Source organism: Acinonyx jubatus, chromosome A2, assembly GCF_027475565.1.
Source record: "Acinonyx jubatus isolate Ajub_Pintada_27869175 chromosome A2, VMU_Ajub_asm_v1.0, whole genome shotgun sequence".
In the NCBI taxonomy this organism is placed as follows: domain Eukaryota; kingdom Metazoa; phylum Chordata; class Mammalia; order Carnivora; family Felidae; genus Acinonyx; species Acinonyx jubatus.
Window position 1 is genome coordinate 33964443 of NC_069383.1, and position 19820 is coordinate 33984262.

The 19820-nt window shown below is 43.1% G+C and overlaps 1 protein-coding gene across 2 annotated transcripts in view; it reads right to left on the reverse strand.

The window, feature by feature from the left end:
- The window catches only part of CAV1 (caveolin 1), a 34505-nt gene extending 24707 nt beyond the window's left edge, over positions 1 to 9798 (reverse strand). Inside the window, exons 1-2 of one of the 2 annotated variants that reach the window (XM_015067335.2) lie at positions 9499 to 9798; positions 7901 to 8065 (exon numbers count right to left, since the gene is read on the reverse strand). In XM_015067335.2, the coding sequence (XP_014922821.1) occupies positions 7901 to 8065; positions 9499 to 9528 (195 nt within the window). In that variant the 5' untranslated portion in view covers positions 9529 to 9798. Of the gene's footprint in view, positions 1 to 7900; positions 8066 to 8786; positions 8928 to 9498 lie in introns of those variants that run through there. The other variant, XM_027075319.2, reaches the window with a different exon arrangement.
- Positions 9799 to 19820: the final 10022 nt, after the last annotated feature.

Consider the following 19820-nt stretch of genomic DNA (forward strand, 5'->3'; position numbering starts at 1 on the left):
TGGATCATGCAGATTTCCTTTAAGACAAAATTAAAAACACTTCCCCCAACCCTAAACAATGGTTCATGTGAAAAGCATGCCATTTTATGTTTCCTGGACTAACTGAAAAATAGTTAAAACTATTTTAAACATTTCAATCCTTGACAGAGGAATTGACAAAATATGTGATGGAAGGATGTCAGTTTCATTAACCCTGTTTTCTCTCCCTGTTGCAGGGAGAGAAACTAAAGGCTGACAGTAGAGTAGATTGGCACTTAAGAGCTCCTCCTTCAAGTTACAGTGCAGCTTGATGGTTGCGATGAAGGGCAGGAAGGGGTCAGCTGGAAAGAAAGGCATGTCATGCCTGGCGTGTGGAAATTTTGCCCATTCTGCTAAAAATTAGTGTGTGTAGGGATTTCCAGTGTAATCCAAGTTATAGGAATCAGCTATAGGCCATTGCCAATCCATCTGTGACCATATAATTTATCTCTTAAGCTATGACACTTCTGAATGTGGAAGGGGCACTATTAAGAGGCCATATCTATTAAGGCCTATTATGGCACTATTAAGGGCCATATTAAGAGGCCAATAGTTACTTGGGGATGATCACTACCAACTGGTCTGAATGGCACAAACTAGAGCCTGTGGCTACCCACTCCTAGGTCACCCTGCAGTGCTAAGTTTATGGTTGGCTATAAACCCAAGTGGCCTCAAGGGATGGAGAATCATTGAGCAAAGTAGATTTGGGAGCCTTTCATGGTGTTTCAAAACTCTCTGGTAGGTTTAAGCTAGCCTAATCCTCAAATATTCTTCTGGAAGGGAGAATATCTAGAATTATACAGTGTTACTATATAGTCCTCTATTTTCTTAGGATAGAGCCATCCATGGTTTTTGTCTTTAAGCCAAACTTTCTAAACCTATACAAAATGTAGTTACATTGTGAAAATCATATAGGGAATTTTGAAAAATATAGATCCTTAGGCTCCAACTCTAGATATTCTAACTTAATCGATCTATAGTAAGCTCAGACACCTGTATTTTTTAAAAAATTTTTAAATATTTATTTTTTGAGAGAGAGACAGAGAGCGCGAGCACAAGTGGGGGAGGGGCAGAGAGAAAGGGAAACACAGAATCCGAAACAGGCTCCAGGCTCTGAGCTGTCAGCACAGAGCCCCATGCAGGGTTCGAACTCACAAACCATGAGATCATGACCTGAGCTGAAGTCGGACGCTCAGCCGACAGCCACCCAGCCTCCCCGGGCACCTGTATTTTAAAAAAATTCCTTTGGTGATTCTGATGCCTAGCCACATTTTTATAACCCTCTTGGGTTTGTAAAGAGGCTATAAGGTTCTTAAAGAGCTGCAAATTTTAAGGATTCAATAGGAATATTAGAAGTTGAGAGCCAGTGCTGGAAGAGAGAATATGAAAGAACAGAAATATTTTCCATAATTTAATTACATTTTAAATAGGACAGAAACAGAGGCAAATTGTTTAAAAATATATATGTTCCTTATTTTGCCCATGCCTTGTTTACTGGCTCAGGAACACTTTGAGGCATTATAAATGAGTCATTTTTTGAACTAAGCCCTGAAGGTTATAAAGTTTTAACGACAGTAGAATTTGTTAAAGAAATTCCAGCAAAAGTTTGCAAAGTAAACTATATAGAGGTAAGGAAATAGCTTTATACTCTGTGAGTAGTGCTCCTATCTATCTTCCTCCATATGGTAGCCACTGGCATAGTACGTAATAATTATTTACTTAAAGGTAGATGACTTTTTGAGGGAATGCTATTATATGAGAATGATTCTCATTCTTTTCTTTATACTTAGAGAAATTGAAGCATAGAAACAAAATAGCTTGCCCAAAATATTTTTAGGGCTGGTGTTTATTAGCTCTTATTAGCCAAACAAGTTTGATTCCTATTTATAAGCCCAATTCTCAGGGACTACTGTTGGCCCCACCATTCTTTACTTCTTCCTTGGTGTCCAGTCTTCCACTAATGGGACTAGATACTTTCTAACTGAAAGAGATCATGAAAGTTTTAGGCCATTATGGTGAAACCAAAACTGATCTGATTACTATGTGTATGCTTTCCCTTGACTGTTAAAGGAAAAGAATTTTGTGTCTGTGCATATTTAAGAATGATTACATTCAAGTTTTAGAGAAGAAAGTTACAAAAGTTGCAAAAATATTTTTTCTTATCTTGGCACAATACTCTTTCCACTCTATCAAGGTGCCTCTGAGTACCTATACACCAGGCATTTATCTTGGGGCCGGGGGCTTCTTTTTTTAAGAAACTTCTTTTAAAAGAAGTATAGTAAGCAAATCTCTTTCTCTATGGCTTTAGGGTACTGTAAAGCAGATAATATATATAAGATCCAGAGTGTGGAAGAAAAAAGAGTGTTTCTTGGCATAAGTCACCTTTGTATGAAAACAGCACCCTTGCCCTTTCCTCACACAAACCAAGCCAGGAGTATCATGAAAGGGTCCAGAACCCCACAGATCAGTGCGTGCAGCCCTGTTCTTGCAGGGGCCAATTCTCTGTGGGTGTTTCATCATAAAGAACTTATGTTGAAAAGTAGGGCAAATTAAAGCAGTTTCATTCAGAATGTGAAAATGTCTGTTATTTTATGGACTTGAGTGGGCAGGATGCATAAGCAGGTGGTTTTTCAAATTACTGGACTTTCCAGATGCTGTTTACTATAGCAGCTGTTCTTACTTTAAGCCCTTTTAAAATGTAGCCAATGCTGTTGTTAATTGGAAGAATAAGCCACACCATGAACTTTTTCATAATTCAAAGACATTTGGTGTATCTTGTCTAAATTTTAATAAGTTTTATGAAATTTCATAACCAAACCAAATTTGAGTTAATCTTTCAGTGTCTTTTGATGACAGGAGATGGAGAAGAAAAAAAGACTTTCTTTTAATAAACATTTAAAACGTATATCATTGTTGGCTAAACTTGTGTTTTCAGATGCTTATGAATGAATAATAACCCCCAACTTAGTATTATTCTTTATTCAGTGATGTGAGAATAATTTCCCACCAAAAATGACCATAATGCTCCTTTACAAGCTGGAGATTCTGAATTCCATGCATGATCTCGTCCTATGTGGCATGTGTATCACCTTCTTGTGAAGCTATCTCCTACACAAATAAACCAACAAAACCGACTCCAACAGAAGAAAATATTAATAGGGTACTGAGTGCTTTGAGACCATCTGATCTTTTAAGTTTTATGCTCTGATTATATGTATATCAAATAAACAGAGAATTAAAAATGACCTTTATATTGAGATTAATTGTCAATGGCTCTAGATTGCTTTCTAGCTGAAAGGGATCAGGGAGGCATTAGGACGTCATTTTGAAATCAAAACCGGTCTGATTACCATGTGTATGACTTTTTTTTGACTTCCAAAGAAAATTTTGTGTCTGAAAATATTTAAGAATTATTACATTCAAGTTTTAGGATAGAAAGTTACAAATGCATATTTTTATTTTCCAACCAAGTTCTTCTCTCATATGTTCTGATTTTTCTCAGAACTAATCTCAGAATTGTCTCAATTCATTCCTTCCCTCAAAGCAATAGTCTATAAGAATCACATAATCTTGTCTATCTTTCCTTATATTTCAAAATATCTGTTTTGGACAGTAATCATTTGAAAACATGGATAAAATTTTAAACTTCCTTATTTAAATTTCCCTTAAATAATTGGAAGTTAGGCTGGTAACCATTATGTTCTCTTCCAATTATAAAATTCTGTCATTTTGTGCTTTTTATCTCCAGTGCCACTGCATACCGTCTTTCTCATTTCATGTCTAGACCATAATACAATCACCTCTTAACAGTTCTCTGCTCATCCAGACTGTCTACCTTTCCTTACATAGTATAGTTTAACTAGTCATCTTCCAGAAAGCCCACCCTCACCATGTCATACTCAAACTTGAAGTCTTCTTGCCTTCTCACTGCTGAGATGATAAAGTCCAAAGTTATCATGAGTGCTGAATAAAGGACTCTGCCGTCTGGCCATGATCATCTGGCTTATCTTTATGACGTACCATTCTGCCACATGAACTCTCTAATTCCGATCAAAACGGGCTACTAAACCTTCCATCATGCCCTATATGAGACATTCCCATCTCTGCCTGGTTTATTTAGAACGCCCTCCTGTGCTTTTCTCAGCTATTTGCATTCTATTTGTCCTTTGTGATCCAACTCAGATTGCACTCTTTTGTGCTCTTCTCTATTAAACTATAATCCGTCTCCCTTCCCTCACCCTGTTGTGCTATCCACAGGAAGGTCTCCCTAACACTTAACATCAATATCGTTCACTTTTTTAAAAACTTTATTGAAGAATAATAGACAAGTATAATTGAATGTATTCAACGTGTACAATGTGATAATCTGATATACATCTACATTGTTTGATTAGGAAGATCAAGATAATACCATTCACTTTTTAAAAACCTTTTTATTATTCAACATTCAATAATACTTACTTTTGACTTATTACATTATATATTTGATCTATTTCCAAAATGATGATGAGAAGTTTTATAGTAGACACCACATAAAATATCCTGTCTTAAAAAAGAAAGTGAAAATACAAAACCATATGTGGGAAAGAGTAAGTAACATGGGTTAATGAAACTTAAAATCTAGCTATATGTTTCCTGGCAGTCAAAGCAAAAAGGACCCATTAGTTACCATTTGGCAGTGACTTACTATTGTGATATGGTGTGTGTGTATTTTTTTAAACATTTTATCTATTTACATCTTGTCTCACTAACTGTAATCCTTGTGATTGTTAGGACTTATTTTGGGAATTATCCTTTGTAGTATGTAACACAGTGCGTAGTCTAGCATATGATGAATTTAACAAAGGAATTGATTGATGGCTAATATGACATCTGAACCCATTTTATTTATATAGAAGTTACAAATAAGTGCATAGTAAACATACAAATGAAAATGTGAACATAAAAAGAAGACAGTAATCTCAGAGAGAGAATGAGGGTCCGAAGTTGTGATCACTTTAATCAGAAGAAATTTTAAAAAGCATTCATAGCCTACTATTTTTGGACAAATGTCTATACAGATATCTCATAGTATAGCAAACCTTTAGTGAGATAAACTAATTTTATTGGAATGAATTGTATAGACCAATTTACGTCATTATCACTAGTGGAATAGGTGATAATACTCTACCCTCTTGAAATATAAATTCATGGCATACCCAGCTTCTGAGTTTTCTTTTCCTCCCTAAGTAGCTGTTTTATGAGACTGAAAGGACACTGTGCAGATGAACCATGCTGTTCCTCACACTGTACATCAGTGTTTCATTTCTTCTCCTTCTAGAGTTATTTTTCTAAACTTGGTATAAGAGACTTTTAAAAGTGCAGGGAACTAGTCTGGCGCTGTCCAAAAGCAATTTCCATGATGATGGAAATGTTCTGTACCTGTGCTAACACAGGAGCCAGTAACCTCATATACTGAGAACTCAGATTGTGGCTAGTGTGACTGAGGAACTGAATTCTAAATTTTATTTAATGTTAATTATTTGAAATTGAAATTGAAAGAGCCACAAGAGGCTAGAGAAGACAGACTCAGCAGAGGCAGCTTTTATGGAGCTGCTTGCCTTTCAAACAGGCCTTTCCTTACCTGATTTGGTATCCTGACCACTGTTTCTTCTATTATCACATGAAGTTTTAAGCTACTGTGCATTCACAGAACTCGGGATGATTTTGTTATTTTAAGAAGTCTGTGTCATCAAAAGGAAAATTTAGGGAAATTTATTATTTACTGCCATGTACATTGGAGAGAATCATCCCTCTTTCTGTCATCATGTCTGTGCTTGGACTCAAAGAAAAACACTTATAAAATAGGAGTCTCCATAGAATATAGGCCACCCTTCCCGTCTCTACTGGCAGACAGCACTCTTTGGGCAAAATTTGTACTTGTAGCTTGGGTCTCTCTTTGTAGAGCATTCTCTGAAGTCCTCTCTTGACCAAGCAGCTGGTCTCCAAAATCTTCCCAAGGTGGATTTTTCTGTCTAACTGTCTTGTTTTGCTCATAGGAGCAAATGGGAGGGGTTTGCTTTCTCTAGGCCAGCAGGAGCTTGCTGTAACTCTTCCTTTTAATTTTTTTTTTTTTTAATATGAGGATCCCCACACTTGCTCTTTGAAATGCTATTCTGTAAACTGCTATTTCCTCTAAGCCTGTTATGCCTTTTTTCCATCTGTGTTGAAGTCTCTTTTCCCAGTGGGGCCTTTCTTTCTCAGCTTAGTCATGCTATGTGTAGAGACCCACATCCACACTGCTGGCCTCTCTGACTCATCCTGGGAGGCTTGCTTGCTCCAGGAACCCCACTCACACTATGGTGGAACAACAGGGAGGCTCCAATGAAGCTGGCCCTTTCTGAAATCTGCCTTTTTTCCTGGCATCTCTTCTCATCCAAAGCTACATGAGACTGGCAAAAAAGAAAAATGCCCTGCCCCGCCCCCCTTGCCCCTTTGAAGTAATGCTTCTAGTAAGTAGTTTTTATCAACTTTCATTTCCAGTTTATAAACTACTCTTGTTATTGCTGCTGCTTTTAAATATTCCATAATCTGGCTAGTAGAAAAACCCGCTAATGCTCCAGTTTTCCTTTTTCCTCCATCAGCAAGCCAAGAGAGTCAGTTCTGACGGTTACATTTTCCTTCCAGTTACAGGTTAAATTGTTTCCCTTTTTGAAATATATTATTCATAAATGTGAACAGTTTCTGAACTCTAGCTCCTCCCATCCACAGATAGAAGGCTGGGTACGTGGAAATCACTCATCTGCCCCATTGGCTGTTCTGGGTTATGCAGAATTGGGTCTTCACACTGTAATCTTTCAGGCCAGGATTTTCCTTGGCCTTCCCCACCCCTCAAAGAAAACTCTCTGCCAAGAATGGCTTAGGCCCATGATTTCCCAATCCAGATGGGTTCAGACAATAAATTTCTCTGACTTGATTTGCTAAAAGGGTCGAAGTTGAATAATATAATGATAATCAAAAACTGACCACTGATTGAAATCTAAATTTGGCCAATAACTCCTTCAATTAACTTTTTTTTTTAATCACTAAAAACATTCTGAAAGTATAAAAAGGAACTCCAACCTGAGTGTCCCATTAGCTGAGGGAAGGCTGACTCAGGTAGTCACTGAAGAAACAATTTTATATACCTAACTAGAGGTGTCTATGGGAGAAATCAAGAAGTACACATTATTTTCTGTTGTGTAAATTAGCTTGATTGTGCATGAGTACAATACCTTTCCAGTTAAAATACCTTTCATATGTATAATATTATATCCTATTATATATAATATGTACTATATGTATTACTTGTACTTAGTCTGAAGCATTTTTACCCACTGTATTATTTTCAAGAAAATGTCTTGATTGGAGCTACGATAATCTGCCCACTCTGCATTCCGGTTCTCATCTTGGCACAAGACCTTATGCAATGACCTTACTGCTTTAATTCTATGTGCAATAGGGCACCACCCTTCACTAGACGTTAAGCCTGGGAATAGACAGAGGGTGACCTGCAGGGCAACTGTCCCAACCTCCCAAGGAGTGTGGGTCAATCTGTTGCAGAGATCCAGAGGTTCATTTGCCAGGAGAAAAGTGCAGTTGTAGGAAAAGTGCAGTTATATGAAACTCCATTAGCTACATTCCGGCTGAACTAACCAGCAGGAGGGGGGAGGGGATATGTGACATTTCTGAAAACTGCTGGAGCTCCCACACATCAAGCCCAGAAAACGATATGTGTGGCAAAGGTACAGAAGGATGCACAGCCTGCTTGCCAGAAGAGAGCTGTCCCAACCCTGACAGCGTCTCAGGGGCGGGGGTGGGGTGGGGGGGGGGCGTCCTTTATACGGTGGCCGCCTCACCTTACCTTGACAACGTCGTCATTGAGATGCTTGGGATCGCGGTTGACCAAGTCGATCTCCTTCGTGTGCGCGTCGTACACTTGCTTCTCGTTAATCTCTTCTGCCATGGCCTTGTTGTTGGGCTTGTAGATATTGCCCTGTTCCCGGATGGGAACAGTGTAGAGATGTCCCTGCGGAGGGCAGACGGCCAGGAGGGGGGAGGGTGGTCCGGGCAATGGGAAGAAAATTTCAAAAAGGAAAACAAGTGATCAGAAGTCAGGCTGGCGGCGGAGCAAACCTCGAGGCTCAAAATCGAACTAACCGCTTCGGCAGCGGTGGCTCAGCGCACAGTAAACTCCTTGGCGCCGCTAGCTTTTTAAGAGGATCGAGCAGAGGACACCACACCCCTCCGTACCAGGCAGGGAGCTCCTGTCTCCCCCGCCCGCCGCCAGGGGTCAGGGCAAACCCCGCGGCGCAGTCAGCCCAGGCCCCCGCCCAGCGCGCGCCCTGCCGGAGGTACCCCGCGGTACCCCGCGGAGACCCCAGCAGGCGAGGGGATCCGATCTCTGACGTCTGTCCAGCCACTCTTTCCGCCACGCCACGCTCGCCCCGAGTGCTTCACCTGCTCCATTTTCCCCTCCCCCATTCCTCCTCTCAGTAAGCTCTTCCAGTTTATCTTTCAGATCCAGGTTGAACACCCCCGACCCAAAAATGGGCTGTCCCCATTTTTGTTGCTTCCAGGTCGCATATCCCTCGCACCTGTTCGCGCCCCACCCCCCAATCTCCCTCTGCGCTCTTTGTCCCTACACTGCTCTCCCCGCCCTCGTAGTGGTCACAGCCCGAAAGCCCCCATCTCTGGGCCAAGCCATGTGTCAACCCCCCTAAACTCCCTAGAACAATGGTATATCTCACCTGCACTGCGCCCTCGACCCACCCTCAGGTCACTCCTAGGCTGCCGGCCGGTGGCTGAGCGGCGGCCCTGTTTGGGAAAACGAGGTCTCCACACTCGGGCGGAGCCCGAGCGCAGGAGGGTAGTTGGACCTGGTGGTGGTAGTTGGGGAGAGTAGAGCTCCATCCTTCTCCAAACACCCCCTCCAGGCGCCAAGATGCAGGAAGAGTTCTTGAGGTGGCCCAAGAGCTTTGGAAAGTGCAAACATGACTCTGCCGTTCCGGCCAACCGGTCCAGGTGCCTGGCGGGGAGTCGCGGGGACCGTCCCCAGGATTGCGGGTGAATGACTTCCCACCCTGCGTTCCAGCTCGCCGCCTCCCAGCAGTCAGGGATTGGACGGTGGGAGTCCCGAAATAAAGCAGCACCCCGGACCCACCTAGAAATACGTCCTCGGTCCGGCAAGCAGACCTAATTTCAGGACCCCCGCCCTCTTTTCCTCCTCTCTCTAGTTTGGGAGGCCCAGGTCCCCTTTCTCGATAGGAAAATCTAAAACATTCCTGCCTTCTCTTCAGCTCCCCGCCCAGGCCCATTCCTCAGAGGTGCCAGCGCGAGAGGAGTGTTCTAAAGTCAAGAGAGGGCTAGGGCAAGAAAAGCAGTCGGAATATTTGGAGTGGGAGATAGCAGAAGGAGACACTTGTGCTCTCCAGGGCCCGGCGCGCACCCACCCAAGCCTACCTCGGAGTCTACGTATTTGCCCCCAGACATGCTGGCCCGTGGCTGGATGAAGGCTCTGAGATTTCCCTGGGCTGTTATTTAAGGGAACTGAGGAAGGAAGATCTTGTATTGTATGGGGGAAAAAAAGGCGCTGGCGGGGGGCGGTGGCTGGGAGGGAGCCTCCTGGCCGCCGGCCAAGGGTTTGTTCTGCTCGCGGTTGGCCGGGACTTGCGCTGCGCCGGGTCTAGGCACATCCCCAAGGTTCTGGCAGCGGAGGGTGGGGAGGGCCCGCAGGGAGGAAAGAGCAATGAAAAAGCGTTTCACCCGCTCTGAGTTGCTTGGGCAGATATTTTAAACCTGGGGCAAGATTTTCCCAGTTATGAACCACTGAGAGGCGTCCTGCGGAGAGCGAATGTTTTTGCAGTGCATCATCCCTGAAGGGGTGGGGAGTGCAGGGACACGGCGCACAAGCAGAGATGCCCAGTATGGGCACCAGAGCTTCAGAAAGAATTCTGCTCTGTTCTGAGCCGGTTCTTCCCATCGCCCACGTTCCATCTCTGATCAAGACATAGCTATCTCCCTGTTCCACAGAGGAAGGGATGAAAAATGGCCCGGGACCTTTAGGTGCATTTCGTCTAAACACAAGGAAGGAATTTGTGTGGGCGCGTGTGTGTGGTGTGCTTTTGGTGACAATCCTTTACATCTAGTCGGTGTGGATGGAAACTTGGAGAAGCAGGCATGTAGAATTTAATATTTCCCAAACCACTTCTGAAATTCTCCCAAATGCTTTGAAATAAATGAAAATGTTGAAGTTTACTGTTCCTTTTGGAACAAAGGAAATTTATGCCAACACGTTATGCTGTATTTACAAAATAACATAAAATATTTACAATTGTAGAAATATTTAACTGGGCTGCAAGTTTATCATAGAGGAGTTTTTTCTAATGTACTTGGCTGTGAGTTACAGGAGACTTGGTTTTTCTACTGTTTGAGTAGAAGTTTAAAAAATTGTTAGCAATTAAAATGCTCTATCTCTTCCTGAATCTGGGGCTGCTTTCTTTATTATAAAGCAACATAAGAATTAAACAATAAGCAGTCATTTTACATTTGAGCTATCATGAGTCAAGATATTCGCTATTCAGAAAGGACATTTTAACTAAGGTTCCATATACAATCAAAAGTAAAATTATGGCTTGAAATAAAAAAGCTGAGAATAACCTGAAGGGGCACAGGTTACATTAAAAATAAAGGCAGTCTGTACATACAGGTGGGGGCACAAAAGAAGGGGGGGGAAGAGGAATAGAAGATGGAACCCTTAGAGTTAATTATCTAGATGGAGAGAAGATACAAAAATATAAAAGAAAGTATAAAGGACAGGCTATTGTTGATAGCAAAAAAACAATATAATTAAAAAAAGTTTTTTTAATTACATGTCAGGACAAATATCACAAATGTTGGCATGACTTTGATTTTGCTGGCTAGTAATTATTAGAATACTGATGATCTCCTAAAAAATTGGGATTTTAAACGTTATATTTCTGCCAAATTCCATTTCTAAATTCTTTGAACAAATTGTGTGTTAACAAACATGATATGCTAGGAAAGAGTGGTGTCAGCGTCAATGTGTTGTGTGGTGCCCAGTCTACCTCTAATGATTGCTGAAAAACTGCTGTTCATCTAACTCTTCCTTCATAAGTGTTGGTTGCAAAGCAGTTGTGGTTATGTTCTATGGAAAAATGTGGAAACCCTTTCCCATCTATTGTTATTCAGTCCTCAGCTGTGATGAGTAATCTTGACTGTGAAAAAAAGCCAACAGGAACTGGGAGAGAGTGTGTCCTGCATTCCAGCAAGGAATGGACTTTCCGGGGAGGCCTGTGAGTGAATGCTTAACTAGCACTCACCGGAGGGAAATCCAAGGCAAGTCAAATCAACAGCAGCACACGGAATCATAATGATCACTGAAGCGTTGTCAATGCCAGAATGAATTCCTAATGAGAGGAAAAACCACAAACTCTTCATTAACCTGCCTCAACAAGAAGCTAGAACCAAAAAGAAACAGATTATATGGTTTGATAGCTAAATTGGGGAATTGGCTCCAACTTCATGAGAAATAAAGATAGGAGAACATTGTTAGCGTAGGTATAATATTTGAAATGAATAGATGATACAGAAAACAAAATATTTTTTTTTGATACCCCTGCAGATAACTTTAGGTTTGGAGGTAAGTAAATAACTTTCTCCAAATCATTTACTAAAAAATGAGTGTATGGCAACTCATTTGGCCTATATATATTTTTTTATTTAAAAATTTTTTTTTCACACTTATTTACTTTTGAGACAGAGAGAGAGACAGAGCATGAACGGGGGAGGGTCAAAGAGAGAGAGGGAGACACAGAATCTGAAACAGGCTCCAGGCTCTGAGCTGTCAGCACAGAGCCCGACGCGGGGCTCGAACTCACGGACCGCGAGATCATGACCTGAGCCGAAGTCAGCCGCTTAACCCACTGAGCCACCCAGGCACCCCAAAAGAAACAGCCTTAAGGTCAGCTTATGCATTATATGTTACTGAAAATATAGAGCTAAAAGGGACACCATTCATCCAAATCCATCTGTTTTACAGATGAGGAAATTCAAGTCTAAATACATGAAAATGATTTGTTCTTAAGGAGTTTTGTGGGGTAATGAAACATTTTAAAGTTGATAAATAACGAGAGCACCTGTTAACTGATGGGGTTTTGTGATGGGGGTTTGATGCTGATGGCCAAGAGAGAATTCTTGAAGATGTCTTTGGTGCAAAAAGGTGATCTTTATTAAAGCACGGGGACAGGACCCATGGGCAGAAAGAGATATGCACTGGGGTTGTGAAGAGCGATCCATATATACTGTGGATTTGGGGGAGAAAAAGTCAAGGGGAGGTTTCTTAAAGGGATTTCCATATGCTAAAGAAAACTCATAGATAACTAGAGGCCTAGCTATTGTCAAGCTAAGGTTGTTTTCCCTTCTAGCAAAGCATTAACACTAAGACAGTAGGGCATTCCTGGACTTTAGGTTATTAAAAAGATTGCCTTTTTTTTTTTTTTTTTTTTTTTTGTAATTGTACTAGGTTATTTGTAAACCGATGAAGACTCTTATCAGTTTAACCAATTGTTTTTTGTCCTTTCCTTTGTTCCTGGACAACCAGGAGTGCCTGAGGAATATCACATGTATCCCACCTTGGGGTGGGTGTGGGGTGGTGGTGTGCTAGCTTGTGCTTGGCTCTCAGCTTGCCTTATGGTCCCTTATCATTAACAGTTTCTGGGACATAGGATTTTTAAGCAGCCTGGTGAGGACCTACTCATGGTAAAACTGTGAAGTTAATTGGGGCACCTGGGTGGCTCAGTCAGTTAAGTGTCAGACTCTTGGTTTTGGTTCAGGTCAGGATCTCAAGGTCCCTGAAATCCAGCTTCACATTGGGCTCTGTGCTTCCAGCTGACAGCATGGAGCCTGCTTGGGATTCTTTCTCTCCTCTCTCAGTGCACCCCCCATTCCTGAGTGCAGGCACACAGAGGCACACGTGCTCTCTCTCTCTCTCTCTCTCTCTCTCAAAAATAAATACACATTAAAAAATAATTGTGAAGTTAATTGCCCTTTGTGTTCTCTTATCTTCTCTAGCCTCCTCCTCCTACCACCTTCCTGCCCCCCCAACCCTACCTCTCCAGCTTCCCTTTCCAGTCACCTTGAGGTCCTGTTATGCTAAACTGGCTTCATCAATTTCCACTCTAGGATTAGGAGTCTAAGGTTTGACTACTTACAATACAATCCATGGTTTTAAGAAGAAGCATCTTTCCAACATTTATCAACACTCAGAAGCCCAAGACTGCCCAAATATGACTTTGTCAGTGAGTTCAGAAAAGGGATTACTGTTTGCATCATAACAGTGGTTATCATGTAGCAGTGACTCACACACAGCCAGGACACCGAGGCTTTTCTTTCTAGGAGGCAGCTTTTTTCGTACCATTATGGGCTCAGTGGGCTAAGACCCAAAAGGCTGAGCCCTGAGCACAGCTAGGGGCTGCCTTTTGCACAATTTTTGCTCCTTTGTCTCCCATATATGGTAACATACAGTCTGAATGGTTGGTCTATGTTAGAGTTGTGATGTTGCGTGCACACACACATAGCCAGGCTGCCTTCCCTTGTCTTAAGGTATTCACCACATTCCTTAGGGAGGGGCTCTGCCACTTTCCCCTCTTTGATTCTTGGACCCCCTATTTTGGGTCAAAGAGCATCATCTTGGTTTAGAGGTTTATATTTCCATAACATCATCACATGCATGGCAGTTTTCCTTTCAACCATTACCTCAATGAGGCTGGAGACAGACTGTATAACCAGGGGAACTAGGCACGGTAGGATTAAGTAAGCTCCCAAAATCAAGAGGATAATACCTTTGAGGGTTTCGAATCCCCTGAGAGTTGAAAACCATCCTCCAAATAACTCCCTGGGGTCCCAAACTTTCCAGCTCTGGACTGGGACATGAGCAACATTTCTCATTCTATCTGTAATCTCCTCTATGACTTTTCCTTGGCCTGAGAAGTGGGTATGGTATAGTGACTCCCTGGCCTGATCTGGTTATGCGAATGCATGGGTCACAGGATGAGGAATCTAGGTCTACAGAAGGGATCCAGATTAGAAGAAACCAATACCAATGAAGCATCCTATCCACAAAGGGAAGGTAAATGCTAACAGAAACCTGTCACCACACTTCCAGCCAGTCAGGGCAGCCTCTGCCAATCCTGTGGTGAAAAGTAGAGCAAGAATTACAATAACAATGAGAAACAAGGGGCAACAGTCATCACAGTAAGGAAACAGATATAGAAAATAAGGACAATTTATTTGTTCCACTGGGCCGTCGATTCCTCAAGCTTCTGTGTAGATTAGTCAGCTTCCGGAGTGACGAAAGCAGGGCTGCAGTCTCCCAGAGCTTCTGGAGTTGCGAATTGCTTCTTCCATATGGTCAGCTTACAACGCGTTATTGGATCAGGAACGCACTCCCAGTTTCGAGATGCCGGCTTCACTCTGTTGTGGTGAATTCAGGGACCCACCTCGGCTACCTTTACTGCACTAGGGGTGGACAAAATGACAGTGAACCGGCCCCTCCAGAAGAGTTTTAGGGGCTGGACATTCCACTCCTTCAACCATACAGCATCTCCTGGTTTAAAGGGGTGAGCGTCTGTGGTCAGACTCAAAGGTAACCACTCCCTAATCCAGTGATGTAAGGTGGTTAGGGTAGAGCCAAGAGCCAGCATCTGTTGCCTTAGGGGTAGATTGCCTATCTCATTTAGATCCCCCGTTATGCCCTTGATAATGGGGGCAGGGTGCCCATAAAGGATGTTATAAGGGGAGAACCCCATCTGCTTCATGGGGCTACGCCTGATCCTTAACAAGGTGATTGGCAACACATTGTTGCCAACCAGCAGTGTAGGTGGGTTTCCTGACATAGTTTGCTTAATTGCTGCTTCAGGGTTCGGTTCATTCATTCCACCTTCCAGGAACTCTGGGGTCCCTATGCCGTGTGTAACTTCCACGTGATCTTTAACCCCTTTGCCACCAGCCGTACCACCTCAGCTACAAATTCTGGCCCATTATCTGATCCCATAGTGATAGGGATCCCAAATTGAGGAATGATTTCTTTTAGAAGAAGTCAGGCCACTTCACATGCCTTCTCTGTGTGAGTAGGTAAGGCTTCCACCCAGCCTGAGAAAGTGAACACAAGACCAACAGATATTTATAATCTTGGACCCAGGGAACCTCAGTGAAGTCCACCATCATATTTTCAAATGGGGCTCCACCAACACTCTGCACCCCTGGGGCAGCCTTGGGTCCCTGATGTGGGTTATTCCAGGCACACGTTTCACATCACTGACATATTTCTTGGGCTATGCTGGAGAGTCGAGGGATGTAGAAATATTGGTTCAACATAGTCTTGAGAGGTGTCTGGCCAGTATGGGTTTCCTGATCGAACTTCTTGACAAAAGCTGGAGCTAGAGCCTCAGGAATTGCTACTCAGCTGTCTTCAAATTTCTACCATCCACCTGGGAGGTAGCTTCCATTTTCAGTCTTAAACTAGGTATTCTCATGTGAGTAATTAGGGTCCCATTCTGCCCAATGGACTAGGGGGCAGTGCAGTGTTTAAAGCCACTGATTTGCTGTTCCTTTGGAGGCCACAAGCTTTGCCTCTTGTTCTGCCTTATGGTTTCCCCATTCAGCCGTGGAGACCCCTTTGATGTCCCTGAAAATGCATGACTGCCACTCTTTTAGGGGCTCACACAATGTCTAAGAGTTCAAGGAATTCCTTACCATACTTTTATGTCTTTTCCTCCTGAGTTTATTAGAACCTTCTCTTTATATAAAGTCCCATGTACGTGGAGGGTGATGAAGGCATACTTAGAGTCTGTGTGTATGTTAATATGTATCCCTGACACCAGTTGGAAGGCTTGGGTTAGCGCAACCAGCTCTGCCTTCTGTGCCAAAGTCCCATTTGGCAGGGGTTTGACCTCACTGATAGAATTCAGGGTCACCATGAAGTACCCTGCAAGGCTTGCTCCCTCTTTCACAAAACTACCATCAGTGAAATACTCAGTATCGGGCTTCTTGAGGAGCTGGTCCCTCAATTCTGATCGGTTGGAGAACACCTCATCCATGACTTCAATGCAGTCATGACCTGGCCCAACAGGCAGTAGAGTTGCAGGATTTAGAGTCCACACTATGGGTTCTCACATAGCATTCCCTGATATCTGACCATCCTGGTGTTGGTTAGCCAGTATTGTCCCTTGTGTTCCATTAATGTCAATACTGAATGTGGCACTCAGACAATTAATTCTTGTCCTAGAGTTAACTTGTCATCCTCAGACACTAAGAGGGCCATGGCTGCAAGTGCCCATAGGTAGGGTGACCAGCCTTGGGCAACAGAGTCAAGCTGCTTGGAGAGATATGCCACCGGGTGATGCCATGACCCCAACATCTGGGTTAGGACTCCCACGGCAATTCCAATACATTCATGAATGTACAAGAAGAAGGGCTTGGACATGTCTGGGAGTCCCAGACCAGGAGTGTTGGCAAGGGCCCATCTGATCTCTTCAAAGGCCCTTTACTGTACTTGCTCCCATAACAGAGGTTCCCACTCTCCCCCTTTTGTGGCCTCATAAAGGGGTTTTGCCAAGAATGGGAAGTTAGGTATCCCAATTCTACAGATACCTGTGGACCTGAGAAATGTCCAAACCTGACAAGTCAACGGGATGGGGATGGAACAAACAGCTTGTTTTCTCTCCGGGTGGGCCGAGTTGGCACTGCCCTGGGAGAGGTAAAAGCCAAAGTACTTGATTTTCTTTTGACAGATTTGGGCCTTTTTCCTTGAGACCTTATAGCCAATTTCCCATAGGAAAGTAAGGAGTTCCTTCCATGCAACCCTCCGAGCCCTTCCAGCCAGCAGTAAGTCATCTACATATTGAAGCAAGACACAGCCATGTTGATCTGCTGGGAAGGCTCTTAGGTCTGAGGCTAATGCAGTGCCAAAAATAGTTGGGGAATTTTTGAACCCCTGAGGCAGTCTTGTCCAAATCAACTGGCCCTTGTCTTTGGGTGTTCTTCCGTCCGCGCCCCCTGGTCACGGTTGACAAACACTTTAGTTGCTACTTCCAGCAACTGAACAGCATTCATGCTGGCGAAACCTTCTAGCTTTTGCAGCTTGTACCAGATGTCCCTTGGGGCTGACCTATGAAAGCCACATTGACCATCAGCTGGTTAATGGTGCCTCTGGATCAAAAGAGGTGTAGAGATGAAATGCCTCACATAGTCTCTCAGAACTGACTCTGGCTCTCCTTGGGTCCCTGGAGCACTTCTGATGTTTTACTCGTATTTATGGCCTTTTCCCCACTTCCTTCATGCCATTTAGAAGGGTTCCTTGATACCATTCAGCCTTTGCAAGCCCTCCATCTACACTTGAGTCATTTGGGTCCCACTTGGGGTCCTCCCCAGGGAAGTGAGCCCTAGCATAAGCCTGGGTGTCTAGCATACCAGCCAGGGCACTCTCCTCTAACCATTTTAGGGCCACTTGGGTAATTCAGCAATGCTCCTCCATGTCAAAGGGGGTCAGGAAGAGTTGGTGGCAGTCCGTCCAGGTACGTTTATGGGTTTGAAATATGGACTGCATTGGTTCAATCATGGCCTGCAGCTTCTCCATATAGGAGGGAGTATGGTGCTTCCAATTTAGGAGGTCCAAAGTAGTAAAGTGGTAAAGGTCCATAAAGGTAAAGGGCAAAGTGGTAAAGGGTCCACAAAAACACTCTGGCCTCCTTGGATATGGCCTTCCTAATCATAATAGATGGGTCCCTTAGTTTCCCTAAGTGGCATCTGTAGGGCTCCCTGGTGTTGCTGCAAGGAGGGACTGTCTCCATTGGACTGATCTTCTAATTGCCTTCTGGGAGTGGTAGATGAGGTTAGGACTGGTGGTCCGGGAGAGCCAGTCACATCGGGAGAGGCCAGTGGTGCTAGAGGTGGCAAGGCCTTCGGACTAGGGGCAGGCTCTGGTGGGTTTTCAGCAGCTGAGGTGGCTGGAGGCGCAGGTGGCAGTGAGGGGTACAGTGGGGCATATGGCAGTGAGGTTTCCGCAGGCTCTCCCAATGGTATGGGTTTTTCAGTTTTGGGCTAGCATTTGGAAGAAGCCATGACACGAGCCGTCATAACTTTACAGTTCTCTTCAAAACAGACTTTTAGCCAAGGCAGGCTGGATAGGACCAGGTCTTGCCAACAGTCAATGTAAGGAAATTGGTTGGGGTGGCCTGGACCCCCCACAATGACCCTGAACACTAGGGCCAACTAGTGTTGGCCCTTATCAAGTGAATCTTTGGAGGGCCAGCCCACCCTGAATGATGGCCAATCAATTTCACAAAATGTCTGGGGCTTTTCAGGAGTTAATTTCATACCACAACCTCCTGAATATCCCTTTTGAAATTCCTCAACATACACTCTAGGGGAATCAGTTTACTCTGCTTTCTACCCATTTCTTCCCACTAAGGGACAACTTTCATGCACAAGAGAGGAAAAAGGGGGAAGGGAAGGACTAATTTGGAGAAGACACACACTCACTTTGTCTGTTTCTTGCCTATCTTCTCTCAGAGATATTTCGGGCACCTCTTGACATTGGCGGGTTGTCTTGGGCCTTTCCATTTTGAGTATTTTAAATGATTTTTTTAAATTTATTTTCTTAAAAAATAAACAACTATTTTTACATTTAAAGACCTTTCTGATCACAATGGATGAGAAAATATTCTTTTCATACTATTTATTTAAATTAACTTCATTCTGCCTATTTGTAAAATGGAAAACATATTGATATCTATCCAATAGCAGTGCTATGAACATTTAATGAGGTAGATGCATTTAAAGTGCTGAGGATAATGCCTAAATCATTCCAGATGCTAGGGTTAAGGACACATATCAGCCTACAGATTCAGAATTAAAATAAATGTATTTTACTTTAAAGTATTTTTATTGTAAAATAGTTTATCCACCCAAGATACAGCAAATAGTGTAATGAACACCCACTATCAAGTTTGATCAAATAATATCATTTTGCTTTATTTGCTTCAGATTGTTTTAAAATGGAAAATATGGATACTACTGAATTCCCTTGTGGGATGTAACTTTCTCTGTTTTTTGTAACTATGATAGTAAAAAAAATAGGATAAAATAGGCAGAGAGGGAAATGATTAGGACCTGAGGTCCCTGGGTGGAGAAAGACATATTTTGGAACAATGCTGGGAGTGTCTGCCCACAGCAAAACCCTTCAGGTGACTCCCCCTCAGGTTTCCTTCAGGAATTTGACAAAAGACCTGACTAAAAGTAAGTAAAACCTATGACCCACAAAGAACTGGTATGGCCATAGACCACCCCTCATACAATGGAAATGAGCCAATCAGGAATGGACAACCCAGCACCTAGAGTTATGCAGCCAAGAAGGATAAAACCTGAGAAGAAACAAAGGGGAAGGACAGGGGAGGGGCGACCAGAACCTTATAAAACAAGGACCCTTGCCTATTGTCGAGAGGCTTTCACTTTCTAAGGTAAAGAGAGCTTTCCTACTATTCTTCCTTTCTAATCTTATACTCTAATAAACTTTTGCCTACTGCTCATTTTGTGTCCACCTCTCATTCTTTGAAGTGGTGAGATAACGAATCGTGGGTATTGTGGTAAAGAAAAAAAAAAACCTACAACATAACTGAATTTAATTTCTTTCACAAACCCCCATTCCTTCAGATGGCAGAAACTTCAGCTCAGTCCATTTCTGGTTTCTGTCATTTTGTTAGGAT